This window comes from Taudactylus pleione, unplaced genomic scaffold (assembly GCF_031769625.1).
Source record: "Taudactylus pleione unplaced genomic scaffold, aTauple2 ptg000278l, whole genome shotgun sequence".
NCBI classification, from domain to species: domain Eukaryota; kingdom Metazoa; phylum Chordata; class Amphibia; order Anura; family Myobatrachidae; genus Taudactylus; species Taudactylus pleione.
In genome coordinates, this window is record NW_028284680.1 from 4,859,088 (window position 1) to 4,876,113 (window position 17,026).

Here is a 17,026-nt window from a genome sequence, read left to right on the forward strand (position 1 = left end):
AGCAATAACCTCAGGAAAAGCTGTCTTCCTTATGTAATCATATAGTTAATAACATTCTAATATAAATAATTTTACTACAGTGAAGATTTTTGTCTTGCTTTTGCCGCTGTAATTGGCAGCTAATTAGGATTGCCACGTTGTGTTTAGACAAGCCTGGATTTCATGGCAGAGCTGTAAAGACATTGATAGTGGATGCTTTGTATCCCAGGGCTAAATGTAAACAGTCATCGGCTTCTCTAACGTGTTATGTGTGAGTGACATGTCTGGCAGATGCAGAGTTACTGTGCTAGTTCCTGGCTGTGAGCAGTCGCTGTATATAGTACTGGGGTAGTTCCTGGCTGTGAGCAGTTGCTGTATATAGTTACTGTGCTAGTTCCTGGCTCTAAGCAGTCGCTGTATATAGTTACTGTGCTAGTTCCTGGCTGTGAGCAGTCGCTGTATATAGTTACTGTGCTAGTTCCTGGCTCTGAACAGTCGCTGTATATAGTTACTGTGCTAGTTCCTGGCTGTGAGCAGTCGGTGTATATAGTTACTGTGCTAGTTCCTGGCTGTGAGCAGTCAGTATATATAGTTACTGTGCTAGTTCCTGGCTGTGAGCAGTCAGTGTATATAGTTACTGTGCTAGTTCCTGGCTCTGAGCAGTCGCTGTATATAGTTACTGTGCTAGTTCCTGGCTGTGAGCAGTCGGTGTATATAGTTACTGTGCTAGTTCCTGGCTGTGAGCAGTCAGTATATATAGTTACTGTGCTAGTTCCTGGCTGTGAGCAGTCGCTGTATATAGTTACTGTGCTAGTTCCTGGCTCTGAACAGTCGCTGTATATAGTTACTGTGCTAGTTCCTGGCTGTGAGCAGTCGGTGTATATAGTTACTGTGCTAGTTCCTGGCTGTGAGCAGTCAGTATATATAGTTACTGTGCTAGTTCCTGGCTGTGAGCAGTCAGTGTATATAGTTACTGTGCTAGTTCCTGGCTCTGAGCAGTCGCTGTATATAGTTACTGTGCTAGTTCCTGGCTGTGAGCAGTCGGTGTATATAGTTACTGTGCTAGTTCCTGGCTGTGAGCAGTCAGTATATATAGTTACTGTGCTAGTTCCTGGCTGTGAGCAGTCGGTGTATATAGTTACTGTGCTAGTTCCTGGCTGTGAGCAGTCGGTGTATATAGATACTGTGCTAGTTCCTGGCTGTGAGCAGTCGCTGTATATAGTTACTGTGCTAGTTCCTGGCTGTGAGCAGTCGGTGTATATAGTTACTGTGCTAGTTCCTGGCTGTGAGCAGTCGGTGTATATAGTTACTGTGCTAGTTCCTGGCTGTGAGCAGTCAGTATATATAGTTACTGTGCTAGTTCCTGGCTGTGAGCAGTCGGTGTATATAGTTACTGTGCTAGTTCCTGGCTGTGAGCAGTCGGTGTATATAGTTACTGTGCTAGTTCCTGGCTGTGAGCAGTCGGTGTATATAGTTACTGTGCTAGTTCCTGGCTGTGAGCAGTCAGTATATATAGTTACTGTGCTAGTTCCTGGCTGTGAGCAGTCGGTGTATATAGATACTGTGCTAGTTCCTGGCTGTGAGCAGTCGCTGTATATAGTTACTGTGCTAGTTCCTGGCTGTGAGCAGTCGGTGTATATAGTTACTGTGCTAGTTCCTGGCTGTGAGCAGTCGGTGTATATAGTTACTGTGCTAGTTCCTGGCTGTGAGCAGTCAGTATATATAGTTACTGTGCTAGTTCCTGGCTGTGAGCAGTCGCTGTATATAGATACTGTGCTAGTTCCTGGCTGTGAGCAGTCAGTGTATATAGTTACTGTGCTAGTTCCTGGCTGTGAGCAGTCAGTGTATATAGTTACTGTGCTAGTTCCTGGCTCTGAGCAGTCGCTGTATATAGTTACTGTGCTAGTTCCTGGCTCTGAGCAGTCACTGTATATAGTTACTGTGCTAGTTCCTGGCTGTGAGCAGTCGCTGTATATAGTTACTGTGCTAGTTCCTGGCTGTGAGCAGTCGCTGTATATAGATACTGTGCTAGTTCCTGGCTGTGAGCAGTCAGTATATATAGTTACTGTGCTAGTTCCTGGCTGTGAGCAGTCGGTGTATATAGTTACTGTGCTAGTTCCTGGCTGTGAGCAGTCAGTATATATAGTTACTGTGCTAGTTCCTGGCTGTGAGCAGTCAGTATATATAGTTACTGTGCTAGTTCCTGGCTCTGAGCAGTCGCTGTATATAGTTACTGTGCTAGTTCCTGGCTGTGAGCAGTCGGTGTATATAGTTACTGGGGTAGTTCCTGGCTCTGAGTAGTCGCTGTATATAGTTACTGTGCTAGTTCCTGGCTGTGAGCAGTCGGTGTATATAGTTACTGGGGTAGTTCCTGGCTCTGAGCAGTCGCTGTATATAGTTACTGTGCTAGTTCCTGGCTGTGAGCAGTCGCTGTATATAGTTACTGTGCTAGTTCCTGGCTGTGAGGAGTCGGTGTATATAGATACTGTGCTAGTTCCTGGCTCTGAGCAGTCGCTGTATATAGTTACTGTGCTAGTTCCTGGCTGTGAGCAGTCGGTGTATATAGTTACTGTGCTAGTTCCTGGCTGTGAGGAGTCGGTGTATATAGATACTGTGCTAGCTCCTGGCTGTGAGCAGTCGGTATATATAGATACTGTGCTAGTTCCTGGCTGTGAGCAGTCGGTGTATATAGTTACTGTGCTAGTTCCTGGCTGTGAGCAGTCGCTGTATATAGTTACTGTGCTAGTTCCTGGCTGTGAGCAGTCGGTGTATATAGTTACTGTGCTAGTTCCTGGCTGTGAGCAGTCGCTGTATTTAGTTACTGTGCTAGTTCCTGGCTGTGAGCAGTCACTGTATATAGTTACTGGGGTAGTTCCTGGCTCTGAGCAGTCGCTGTATATAGTTACTGTGCTAGTTCCTGGCTGTGAGCAGTCGCTGTATATAGTTATTGTGCTAGTTCCTGGCTCTGAGCAGTCGGTGTATATAGTTACTGTGCTAGTTCATGGCTCTGAGCAGTCGCTGTATATAGTTACTGTGCTAGTTCCTGGCTCTGAGCAGTCGCTGTATATAGTTACTGTGCCAGTACCTGGCTCTGAGCAGTCAGTCACAGTGTATATAGTTACTGTGCTAGTTCCTGGCTGTGAGCAGTCGCTAGTTACTGTGCTAGTTTCTGGCTCCGGGCAGTTGGTGGTTAAAGGTGCTTTGCTAATTCCTGGCTCCGGGCAGTTGGTGGTTAAAAGTGCTGTGCTAGTTTCTGGCTCCGGGCAGTTGGTGGTTAAAGGTGCTGTGCTAGTTCCTGGCTCTGGCCAGTTGGTGGCTACTGGTGCTGTGCTAGTTCCTGGTTCCGGGCAGTTGGTGGCTACTGGTGCTGTGCTAGTTCCTGGCTTCGGGCAGTTGGTGGCTAAAGGTGCTGTGCTAGTTCCTGGCACCGGCCAGTTGGTGGCTACTGGTGCTGTGCTAGTTCCTGGCTCCGGGCAGTTGGTGGCTAAAGGTGCTGTGCTAGTTTCCGGCTCTGGGCAGTTGGTGGCTAAAGGTGCTCTGCTAGTTTCTGGCTCCGGGCAGTTGGTGGCTACTGGTGCTGTGCTAGTTCCTGGCTTCAGGCAGTTGGTGGCTAAAGGTGCTGTGCTAGTTCCTGGCTCCGGCCAGTTGGTGGCTACTGGTGCTGTGCTAGTTACTGGCTCCGGGCAGTTGGTGGCTACTGGTGCTGTGCTAGTTCCTGGCTCCGGGCAGTTGGTGGCTACTGGTGCTGTGCTAGTTCCTGGCTCCGGGCAGTTGGTGGCTACTGGTGCTGTGCTAGTTCCTGGCTCCGGGCAGTTGGTGGCTACTGGTGCTGTGCTAGTTCCTGGTTCCGGGCAGTTGGTGGCTACTGGTGCTGTGTCAGTGCTCCAGGTAATTGGTCATACATGAAGAGTAGCATGTCCTGGCTACATTAGGTACTCGGGCAGTGTAAGCAGGAGAGGAGGCTGCCGGGGAAATTACAACCTGCGGGCCTGTAATATACAGTACATATCATTCTACCTACCGTGTCCTATTCAGCAACACAATATTTATTTCCTGTAATTGTCACTGTGCAGTAAACACACGGATTGCTGAGAATCTAAAAATAAGAATTCAGAGCTATTTCCAGGAAGGGACTATCATCGTGTTCCTTTGTGTCCCCTCACTTTCCGGAACCTCTTCCTATTCAGCGCGTTCCTGGCATTTTTTACACATTTTGTATAGAAATTGTATATATGAAAAAATGATCTACCAGACCTTCTGTATACTCAGAGACACCTGGGCCCTTTGTGGCCGGATTACAGTTATTTGGAAATACCGCTGTAAAGTCATTCCGGCTGCACCTGGAAGTGCGCATTGTGTAAACACAGTGAACATGGCAAGTAGACTTGTGGTGATTTTGCCCTCCAAATTGACAGATGTAATACCAGTGGGTATTGGGTAACACCCAAACTGTCCCCGACTTGGGCTATTGCAGCATTGGGTTGTAAAAAAAAAACCCCTGCCCCTTCCACCATTCTACATTATGCACATGTGATGTTATCCGGCATTGTGACTGGTGCTTGGGATGGGGGTGGGGGAGGGGGGTTGTCCACACTACCTAGAGATAATTGACCCAATATGAATAGTATCAGGCCCTTCCTGGTACCCCTGGGCTGATGCTGGAATACTACGCTTACTGCTTCAGTGAAATTGTGCTTATGTGTGCACTGGCTATTAGCACTAATTAAAAAAAAAAAAATGAAATACATTTTACAGTGTTTATGCAATATAAAAGTATTTATTACATTAATTTACGTTGTTGTCGCCATCCTGCGATGGATAGCAGAGCGGTGAATGGATGTCGCGCCCCTGTATGCTTTATCCGCAGTGTGACAGGAGAGGTTATGCGCAGGCACACCCCCAAATGTGTGCAACAGTAATCCCGTTTTGTACCACTTAAAATTCAACGGTGGACGAAATATGTCGCTGTCTCCAGTCACACACTGGCCAGCGCGTGCGGCGTCCTGCTTTATAGAGTTGTACCGTAACCGAGGACACCTTTCTAGGGTAGCACTATCGGAAGGGTCACCATTGAGGATCCTATCAGCAGTTGCCCATCAATGGCAGGGAACCATCACCAGACAACCGGCAGTGTTTTGAAACATCGATGGCTTGCGCATGCGCAAAGTAGATGCATGGTCTCACGGCTGGGGCTCAGCTTTCCCGGTGACGGTTCGCTGGTCTGTATGGTTGCCTACACTGTGAGCTGTGTCTGCCTCAGAATGTGGCCCTCAGTATAACATGTATGCCAGTCTGAAGAGTAAGATAAAATGACTCCTTTGGACTAGTGAACTGTTTATCTGATACAGAATGGATCCTAGGAGCAATGTATATATTTATATAACATGAATTTTGGTGAAGAATGTGTTTCTCGGTAGAGAATCGGTGTTGTCCTCACCGTTATGAGCCTATCTGATAGAAGAGTAAGACAACTGCAGGCGATAGATAGTGATTAGGTCGTTTTTTGCCAAAGGACGCAACTTACGATTTTTTTCCCCGGTAATTTATCATTAGGGGAAGTGTCCAAAGGGTTCTGAAAGAATTCCCCCCATTTTTAACCTGTTGCCGTTTTCGCCTGTTTTTTTGCCGAAAATATTGCCTTTTTTTTGGCGAAAGCGTCCGTTTTCGACAATGGCGAAAAAAACTTCCTCTAACATCGCCCCGCATGTCATAGAGCCACACACGCGCCACCGGGCAATATAAACTGACCCCATGTGCTCCAGGGCATCATGTTGGGCCCCAATCCTTCTAGTTTTAGCGAGCGATATCGAGGGTCCATCCAGCAGAAGAGACACGATCCTGACAGTAATAGGGTCTCCTGCGCCCAGAGCCGTAACTAGACTTTTTGGTGCCCTGTGCCAGAGAGAGGCACCTATTAATGTAAATATACACGCGCTGAGCGCCTATAGCGGATGCTGTGGCCGGTATGTAGTTACTGTTTCGACATTCCGAATGTCGACACTGTAATGTCAACAGGTTTAGAATGTCAATTTTCTTGGCCAGAATATTGTCATACAATTATTGCCAAATTGCCGACATGATCAAAGTGTCAACGTTATTAATTTCTACATTCTGAACATGTGAGCGTTAGGGTAAAATAGTGATGTTGACATCCTCACTGGCGACATTTTAATCATGTCGACATGTCAAATATAGCTACATCCTTAATGTCGACATTCAGGCCATGTCCACGTTCTGAATGTCGACACGGTACATCACACCCACTGTGGCCAGCCTCCCATGTCCCGTTACATCCTCATTCAGCAGGGACAATCTTTTTGTACTTTTTGAAATCTTTCCTCGCTTAATATCTGTTCATTTCATCCTTGTGTTCTGTGATAACGAGCTATTCTTACGCTCTTTCAGGTCCCAAATCCCGTTCTGATGAGTTCAAGCCTCGTATCATTGAGCACCCTTCCGATCTAGTGGTACGGCGGGACCAGCCAGGCACCATGAACTGTCGCGCTGAGGGGAACCCAGCACCCACAATAGAGTGGTACCGGAACGGAGAGTATGTGGATGTGTCTCAGGCGCACGGCTCCCTCATCCTAGGCGGCTCGCTCTTCTTCTATCATATTAAAGGAAAATCTGACGAGGGGGTTTACACCTGCCTGGCTAGAAATCGCCTGGGGACGGCGCTGAGCAGGAACGCCTCCCTCACCATCGCTGGTAAGAAACCCGATACCGAGTTGCTTAGAGGCGCACAGTTATCAGACGTGTCTGTATTTTACATGATGCTTAAATATATCCTTTAGTTGTCCATATATATTTGGTATGGATCCAATTTTGCAGAGAAAGGGTGGAGAGCCCTATTGGCGTAATTTCGTTTAGCAAATATTGCGGTACCGCCATGATACTAATCTTTATTTTAGAGGATCTGAAAGCACAAATTAGGACTTATAAGGCCTGATTCAGACCCGCTCGCAAGCTCATAGCGCTCGCAAGCGGGTCGATGGCCGGGCAGTGCGCACGAGTCCCGGAGCGAGTGAGAAATTCACTCGCTACGGGGCTCGCTACAAACGGGGTGGCTGTTGATGTTGATCGACAGCTCACCCCATTTTGTAGGCGGGTCGGGGGGGTGGCTGGACAAACGGAGGCATTCCCGAACGCCTGCCGCATGGGGGCGACCCTACTGACATCATGAGTAGTCTCTATTGGAGCAGGAAGCTCACTGGGGCTTGCGGCAGACGAGACCCTACCACAAGGGTCTCGTTGCAAGCCCGATGGTCGGGACCATCGCGAGCATCACCTGGCCGCTCGCTAAAGCTGTGGGTGGTCACCGGCAGCTTAGCGAGCGGCCAGAAGGCCGGTCAACAAAAAACAAAAACGCCCTTCAGACCTGCGAGCTGCCCCCGGCAGCGAGCGGGTCTGAATCGGGGCCATAGTTCCATTGCTCATGTAACTGGACAGGTCAACTGACATCAGCGCAAATTTACAGACACCGGCCCGGCAAAGTGATAAATTAAATCTTACCATGATGGACCAGTATTGACGAGGCGTGATATGCCGCTCATAAATCCAGGTGATAAGGTGTTAAAATAAATCAGAGTCAGTTTGTACTGCTGGAGCCGCAGCTGGTTCTTCTTTTGCTGCTTCCTACAACCCAGTGTCCTGTAGTTTGTTTTTGTGCTGCAAGTATTATCACTGATTGGCTGATAGCACGGTCTATAGCCAGGTAGCCACATAAGTGAATGGAGCAAGATATATACTGTATACTGTGACATGGCTATTCCTGGAGAAGCACAGCGCCCGCGCACATTGGTCCTCATTCAGAGTCGGACACAATTTGTGGCTACGCGCAAACATGTAATTCACCAGAGAAGTATAATCTCATTTTGCTCCCAGTGCTGCAAAGGCGAGATGGGGAAAACTCTGCATAAGTAGCAAATGCGCCCCCCTCTCCCTGCAAATAACACAGATGCGCCATGAATACAACAGTGGGACTAAGTATTCGCAAGTCATCCCACGCCAAACAGGTGCTTAAACGCCTGTTATGATGCCATCTTGGGGCACATTTTGTGTCAACACTCCTTACTACACTCGGGGCCTGATTCAGAGATGTACGCTAACCCGATGGTTAGCGTAGATCTCCGATGGTGAGTGGTCTGCGCATGCGCAGAACGGGTCCTGCGAGCTCACCCACCGACCATCCCGAGATTGACACGCTGCAGCGTTTTGGAGGGCGGGGGGCTTGCTGTCCACCATTCCCGGGAGCCGGGGCACGTTGGCATCGTTTTCCGGGAGGGATGAGGACAGGGTCTGCGTCGGTGGGCGCAGATTTCCTGGCCTCACAAGCTCCAGGACCCGGTCAGGCTGCGGTAAGCTTCAGCCACCGCAGCTTGGCTACAGAGACCATGGCTGCAGCAGCTCCTCCTTCTGTATTAGCATTAAAAGAGAACAAGTTAAAAAGAAAACAAATAAACCCTCAAACAGGCACAATGACCACACCGCCAATAAAGGGCACAAACGTGGAGTCTGTCACCGATACAAGCATTATATATGGAGATTAATTCATTTTTTTAACGTAGCCACGGAAAGAACTGATAATTAGTCAACTGTGCCGTGAAAAGTGTCATCTCTACATGAAAACAATATAACATTTGTTTGGGTAGATTGAAAAAAAAATAATTATTCCAGGCAGAAATGACAGCGTACGATGAAAAGATAATGTGCGGTGACCTCCCGCGCTGCAGACTTGGCACTGCACCAGGCATCAGACCCCAAACAGTAATTATAGGACCAAAGTTAGCGCAACCTCCAGAACTGTCGTCCGTGTATCTAGTGCACGGGGAAGCAAGCGGAGACCTTGTGACCGTGACAACGGGATGATAAGTGACGCGTGTTCCCCACACGATTCAGATCCCAGGCTCAATTTAATGATGTCTCATGAGACACAAAATGTATGATAATGTCTTATATAGATGTCAGGGGGGCAAGTGGCACCAGGCAGAGCAGTTTATACCAGAGTTTATTGTAACCGTACAGTAATTGTTCTGTAACACAAGATTATAAAGTGACAGGAGCAGCTTTCTGCAGTGTCGCCGGTTGTAAGACATTGCAGTGTCACCTCAGTAACCCAGCTCTTCTCTGCACTATTATTATTATTATTATTATTATTATTATTATTATCCTTTATTTATATGGCGCCACAAGGGTTCCGCAGCGCCTTACATAGTACATAAACATAGTACGTAAACATAGTACGTAAACATAGTACATAAACATAGTACATAAACATAGTACATAAACATAGTGCACAAACATAGTACGTAAACATAGTACGTAAACATAGTACGTAAACATAGTACATAAACATAGTGCATAAACATAGTACATAAACATAGTACATAAACATAGTACATAAACATAGTGCACAAACATAGTACATAAACATAGTACATAAACATAGTGCACAAACATAGTGCACATAGTACGTAAACATAGTACGTAAACATAGTACGTAAACATAGTACATAAACATAGTACGTAAACATAGTACGTAAACATAGTACATGAACATAGTACATAAACATAGTACGTAAACATAATACATAAACATAGTACATAAACATAGTACATAAACATAGTACATAAACATAGTACGTAAACATAGTACATAAACATAGTACGTAAACATAGTACGTAAACATAGTACGTAAACATAGTACGTAAACATAGTACATAAACATAGTACATAAACATAGTACATAAACATAGTACATAAACATAGTACATAAACATAGTACGTAAACATAGTACATGAACATAGTACATAAACATAGTACGTAAACATAATACATAAACATAGTACATAAACATAGTACATAAACAGTTGAGCAGAACAAGAAAACAGTGTCATACAGTTTAAGACACTACAAGACAAGTACATGGTATATAAACATTACTGCAACAGCAGCAGGATGGCAAAAGTCAGGGGTTAGGTGCTTTTGAGTATAGAGCAGATAATATAAGTAAAGGATAAGCACAAGAGGAAAGAGGGCCCTGCTCGTGAGAGGTTACATTCTAGAGGGGATGGGCAAACAGACAGGGGTGACACAGATGGGGTAGACAGTGAGCATGGGACACTATGGATGAGCTCAGCAGTCAGCAAATACTGAGCCAGGGCCGCAAAGAAACAGCAGTGTTTTCCTTTTAATAGAGGGGCCTGTGCATCCATGTGCCCCTTCTGGTTCCCCTTCCTCTAATCTGCTGCGAGTAGCGGCAGCGAATACGATACAGCTGGACCAATTTAGTATTGCTCAAGTGCTGGGACGGCTGCTCCGAAAAACAGCTATCCCCACATTACCTACCACTGCTGATTCCGGTCCGTCTCGGTAATACACACGTGCGCGCTGCCGGAGCAATCAGAACAGAACAGAACTTCCGGAGATGCTCCGGGGATTGTACAGGCTGCAGTGTCCATGTCTGGAGCGCCCAGAGGACGCTCCGGGCGGCTCTGCAGCTGTGATCCTGACTGATGGGTGCAGTTCCAGGCACTCTGCTAGCCAGATGCAGCGAGCGTGGAACAGCGACTGCGCCGCCCACAGGGCTCTGCGCTCTGTGTGGCGGCACCGCTCGCACAGACCTAGTTACGGCACGGTACTAATGTATGGGGACCGCGGCAGTAATAGGGAAGCTTGTTACCTTCTAATGAATGGATCTCAGAGCCGTAACTAGACTTTGTGGTGCCCTGTGCCAGAAAGAGCTTTGCGCCCCCCCTATTTTTTAAATAGGGAGATAACACACCCGAAAAAGGGCCATGGCCTCATGGGGAAGGGCCAGGGAAGAGATAGGGGAGGCCAGGAGATGCTGGGGATAAACAGGGACATAATATAGTGCACCTGAGAGAGGGCCATGGCCTCATGGGGAAGGGCCAGGGAAGAGATAGGAGAGGCCAGGAGATGCTGGGGATAACTAGGGACATAATATAGTGCACATGAGAGAGGGCCATGGCCTCATGGGGAAGGGCCAGGGAAGAGATAGGGGAGGCCAGGTGATGCTGGGGATAAATAGGGACATAATATAGTGCACCTGAGAGAGGGCCATGGCCTCATGGGGAAGGGCCGGGGAAGAGATAGGAGAGGCCAGGAGATGCTGGGGATAAATAGGGACATAACATAGTGCACCTGAGAGAGGGCCATGGCCTCATGGGGAAAGGGAAAAAGAAGAGATAGGGGAGGCCAGGAGATGCTGGGGATAAATAGGGACATAACATAGTGCACCTGAGAGAGGACCATGGCCTCATGGGAAAGGGCCAGGGAAGAGATAGGGGAGGCCAGGAGATGCTGGGGATAAATAGGGACATAATATAGTGCACCTGAGAGAGGGCCATGGCCTCATGGGGAAGGGCCAGGGAAGAGATAGGGGAGGCCAGGAGATGCTGGGGATAAATAGGGACATAATATAGTGCACCTGAGAGAGGGCCATGGCCTCATGGGGAAGGGCCAGGGAAGAGATAGGGGAGGCCAGGATATGCTGGGGATAAATAGGGACATAATATAGTGCACCTGAGAGAGGGCCATGGCCTCATGGGGAAGGGCCAGGGAAGAGATAGGGGAGGCCAGGAGATGCTGGGGATAAATAGGGACATAATATAGTGCACCTGAGAGAGAACCATGGCCTCATGGGGAAGGGCCAGGGAAGAGATAGGGGAGGCCAGGAGATGCCGGCGATAAATAGGGACATAATATAGTGCACCTGAGAGAGGGCCATGGCCTCATGGGGAAGGGCCAGGGAAGAGATAGGAGAGGCCAGGAGATGCTGGGGATAAATAGGGACATAATATAGCGCACCTGAGAGAGGGCCATGGCCTCATAGGGAAGGGCCAGGGAAGAGATAGGGGAGGCCAGGAGATGCCGGCGATAAATAGGGACATAATATAGCGCACCTGAGAGAGGGCCATGGCCTCATGGGGAAGGGCCAGGGAAGAGATAGGGGAGGCCAGGAGATGCCGGGGATAAATAGGGACATAATATAGTGCACCTGAGAGAGGGCCATGGCCTCATGGGGAAGGGCCAGGGAAGAGATAGGGGAGGCCAGGAGATGCTGGGGATAAATAGGGACATAATATAGTGCACCTGAGAGAGGGTCATGGCCTCATGGGGAAGGGCCAGGGAAGAGATAGGGGGGGCCAGGAGATGCTGGGGATAAATAGGGACATAATATAGTGCACCTGAGAGAGGGCCATGGCCTCATGGGGAAGGGCCAGGGAAGAGATAGGGGAGGCCAGGAGATGCTGGGGATAAATAGGGACATAATATAGTGCACCTGAGAGAGGGCCATGGCCTCATGGGGAAGGGCCAGGGAAGAGATAGGGGAGGCTAGGAGATGCTGGGGATAAATAGGGACATAATATAGTGCACCTGAGAGAGGGCCATGGCCTCATGGGGAAGGGCCAGGGAAGATATAGGGGAGGCCAGAGATGCTGGGGATAAATAGGGACATAATATAGTGCACCTGAGAGAGGGCCATGGCCTCATGGGGAAGGGCCAGGGAAGAGATAGGGGAGATTAGGAGATGCTGGGGATAAATAGGGACATAATATAGTGCACCTGAGAGAGGGCCATGGCCTCATGGGGAAGGGCCAGGGAAGAGATAGGAGAGGCCAGGAGATGCTGGGGATAAATAGGGACATAATATAGTGCACCTGAGAGAGGGCCATGGCCTCATGGGGAAGGGCCAGGGAAGAGATAGGGGAGGCCAGGAGATGCTGGGGATAAATAGGGACATAATATACTGCAACTGAGAGAGGGCCATGGCCTCATGGGGAAGGGCCAGGGAAGAGATAGGGGAGGCCAGGAGATGCTGGGGATAAATAGGGACATAATACAGTGCACATGAGAGAGGGTCATGGCCTCATGGGGAAGGGCCAGGGAAGAGATAGGGGAGGCCAGGAGATGCTGGGGATAAATAGGGACATAATATAGCGCACCTGAGAGAGGGCCATGGCCTCATGGGGAAGGGCCAGGAAAGAGATAGGGGAGGCCAGGAGATGCTGGGGATAAATAGGGACATAATATAGCGCACCTGAGAGAGGGCCATGGCTTCATGGGGAAGGGCCAGGGAAGAGATAGGGGAGGCCAGGAGATGCTGGGGATAAATAGGGACATAATATAGTGCACCTGAGAGAGGGCCATGGCCTCATGGGGAAGGGCCAGGGAAGATATAGGGGAGGCCAGGAGATGCTGGGGATAAATAGGGACCTAATATAGTGCACCTTGGAGGGGGCCATGGCCTCATGGGGAAGGGCAAAGGAAGAGATAGGGGAGGCCAGGAGATGCTGGGGATAAATAGGGACATAATATAGTGCACCTGAGAGAGGACCATGGCCTCATGGGAAAGGGCCAGGGAAGAGATAGTGGAGGCCAGGAGATGCTGGGGATAAATAGGGACATAATATAGTGCACCTGAGAGAGGGCCATGGCCTCATGGGGAAGGGCCAGGGAAGAGATAAGGGAAACCAGGAGATGCCGGGGATAAATAGGGACATAATATAGTGCACCTGAGAGAGGGCCATGGCCTCATGGGGAAGGGCCAGGGAAGAGATAGAGGAGATTAGGAGATGCTGGGGATAAATAGGGACATAATATAGTGCACCTGAGAGAGGGCCATGGCCTCATGGGGAAGGGCCAGGGAAGAGATAGGGGAGATTAGGAGATGCTGGGGATAAATAGGGACATAATATAGTGCACCTGAGAGAGGGCCATGGCCTCATGGGGAAGGGCCAGGGAAGAGATAGGGGAGATTAGGAGATGCTGGGGATAAATAGGGACATAATATAGTGCACCTGAGAGAGGGCCATGGCCTCATGGGGAAGGGCCAGCGAAGAGATAGGGGAGATTAGGAGATACTGGGGATATATAGGGACATAATATAGTGCACCTGAGAGAGGGCCATGGCCTCATGGGGAAGGGCCAGGGAAGAGATAGGGGAGATTAGGAGATGCTGCTGATAAATAGGGACATAATATAGTGCACCTGAGAGAGGGCCATGGCCTCATGGGGAAGGGCCAGGGAAGAGATAGGGGAGGCCAGGAGATGCTGGGGATATATAGGGACATAATATAGTGCACCTGAGAGAGGGCCATGGCCTCATGGGGAAGGGCCAGGGAAGAGATAGGGGAGGCCAGGAGATGCTGGGGATATATAGGGACATAATATAGTGCACCTGAGAGAGGGCCACGGCCTCATGGGGAAGGGCCAGGGAAGAGATAGGGGAGGCCAGGAGATGCTGGGGATAAATAGGGACATAATATAGTGCACCTGAGAGAGGGCCATGGCCTCATGGGGAAGGGCCAGGGAAGAGATAGGGGGGGCCAGGAGATGCTGGGGATAAATAGGGACATAATATAGTGCACCTGAGAGAGGGCCATGGCCTCATGGGGAAGGGCCAGGGAAGAGATAGGGGAGGTCAGGAGATGCTGGGGATGATAATAAACAAAAAATTGACAGGCCAAAACAGCGCCCCCTGCCCTGCGTTGCCCTGTGCCATGGCACTGGTTGCACCACCCTAGTTACGGCCCTGATGGTTCTGTTATTTCCTTCTTTCAAAAGTAGGTGAAATATATTATTTTCACCTGCTTTAAGGATTGGTGAGTGGGCCCCATGGAGAGATAATCTTATGGACTCTGGGCCTAATTCAGACCTGCTCGCGAGTGCTCGCAAGCGGGTCGATGTTAGCCCAGAGCGCATGCGCACGACGGAGGCGGCTACGTCGTGTACATGCACGAGTCCCGTATAGCGACGGGCAAGCCGTCGCTATGGGTCTCGTTACAAAGGGGGCGTGCTGTCAATCTTGATTGACAGCACGCCCCCTTTGGTGGGCGTGCCGGGGGCGTGGCTGGCCAGACGGAGGCGTTCCCATTGTAACGCCTACCGTCTGGGGCCGGCCCCACTGACATCACAAGTGATGTCAGTGGGAGTGCCTTCGGCTCTGATAGAGCCAAAAGCACTCCAGGGCTTGTGGCAACGAGACCCTACCACAAGGGTCTCATCGCAAGCCCGATCTTCCTGGCCGCTCGCTATAGCTGTGGGTGGGCACCCACAGCTATACGAGCGGTCAGGAGGCTGCTCTAAAAATAGGAAGGACGGCCCTGATTCAGAGCCTCTCTGTATTGTGCAGTGTAACAGGGCTTATTACAGCCTTTGAATAACAGAGTATTTACCTTTCTGTGTCCAAGTGGTCACTGACAATCGTGAGTGTAACAATCTCTCGTCTTTAAGGAATGCTGAATATAAACTCTCCCTCTGGCCATGTGCCGCCTCACTTGGCTCAGCTCCGTCTATCGTGGTTAATCTGCTGCTATGTGTAGACCACGGACGGGCTCAGTCTTTGCTACATTTACTACAGTTTAAATTTTGTGTTGAATTTGAAATTGTTGCACATAGCCCCCGCGGTCAGGGCTGCCATCAGAAATTGTGGGGCCCGTGACTGACAAAATAGGCAGGCCCCCCCCCCCCCATATAGTACAGAAACTGTGAGCCAGAAGAGGGCGCGGACTGCAGTGAATGGCAGGTACGGCAAGTACCACCCCCAGGCGATCCCGGCTTGTGCGGCCACAAACCACTCCTTATGGCCCTGTACATCGATATGCAACTGCACATGCAGCATATGTGCCTGGTTTGCTGCTGCTGGTTGTATGCAGTGCCCCTTACGCAGTGCCCCCTAAAGTAGTGACCCTTATGCAGTGCCCCCTAAAGTAGTACCCCTTCTGCAGTGCCCACTAAAGTAATGTCCCTTATGCAGTGCCCCCTAAAGTAGTACCCCTTATGCAGTGCCCACTAAAGTAATGCCCCTTATGCAGTGCCCCCTAAAGTAGTGCCCCTTATGCAGTGCCCCCTAAAGTAGTACCCCTTATGCAGTGCCCACTAAAGTAATGTCCCTTATGCAGTGCCCCCTAAAGTAGTACCCCTTATGCAGTGCCCACTAAAGTAATGCCCCTTATGCAGTGCCCCCTAAAGTAGTGCCCCTTATGCAGTGCCCCCTAAAGTAGTACCTCTTATGCAGTGCCCCCTAAAGTAGTACCCCTTATGCAGTGCCCACTAAAGTAATGCCCCTTATGCAGTGCCCCCTAAAGTAGTACCCCTTATGCAGTGCCCACTAAAGTAATGCCCCTTATGCAGTGCCCCCTAAAGTAGTACCCCTTATGCAGTGCCCACTAAAGTAATGCCCCTTATGCAGTGCCCCCTAAAGTAGTGCCCCTTATGCAGTGCCCCCTAAAGTAGTACCTCTTATGCAGTGCACCCTAAAGTAGTACCCCTTATGCAGTGCCCAAAAAAGTAATGCCCCTTATGCAGTGCCCCCTAAAGTAGTACCCCTTATGCAGTGCCCACTAAAGTAATGCCCCTTATGCAGTGCCACCTAAAGTAGTACCCCTTATGCAGTGCCCACTAAAGTAATGCCCCTTATGCAGTGCCCCCTAAAGTAGTACCCCTTATGCAGTGCCCACTAAAGTAATGCCCCTTATGCAGTGCCCCCTAAAGTAGTGCCCCTTATGCAGTGCCCCCTAAAGTAGTACCTCTTATGCAGTGCACCCTAAAGTAGTACCCCTTATGCAGTGCCCAAAAAAGTAATGCCCCTTATGCAGTGCCACCTAAAGTAGTACCCCTTATGCAGTGCCCACTAAAGTAATGACCCTTATGCAGTGCCACCTAAAGTAGTACCCCTTATGCAGTGCCCACTAAAGTAATGCCCCTTATGCAGTGCCCCCTAAAGTAGTACCCCTTATGCAGTGCCCACTAAAGTAATGCCCCTTATGCAGTGCCCCCTAAAGTAGTGCCCCTTATGCAGTGCCCCCTAAAGTAGTACCTCTTATGCAGTGCACCCTAAAGTAGTACCCCTTATGCAGTGCCCAAAAAAGTAATGCCCCTTATGCAGTGCCACCTAAAGTAGTACCCCTTATGCAGTGCCCACTAAAGTAATGCCCCTTATGCAGTGCCCCCTAAAGTAATGCCCCTTATGCTTATGCAGTGCCACCTAAAGTAATGCCCCTTATGCAGTGCCCACTAAA

The 17,026-nt window shown here is 49.4% G+C and overlaps 1 protein-coding gene across 3 annotated transcripts in view; it reads left to right on the forward strand.

Moving 5' to 3' along the window:
* The window catches only part of ROBO4 (roundabout guidance receptor 4), a 389,036-nt gene that overhangs the window by 42,731 nt on the left and 329,279 nt on the right, over window positions 1–17,026 (forward strand). For all 3 annotated transcript variants that reach the window (XM_088481797.1, XM_088481796.1, XM_088481795.1), the window contains one exon: window positions 6,385–6,687. In XM_088481797.1, the coding sequence (XP_088337923.1) occupies window positions 6,471–6,687 (217 nt within the window). In that variant the 5' untranslated portion in view covers window positions 6,385–6,470. The remainder of the gene's footprint in view (window positions 1–6,384; window positions 6,688–17,026) is intronic.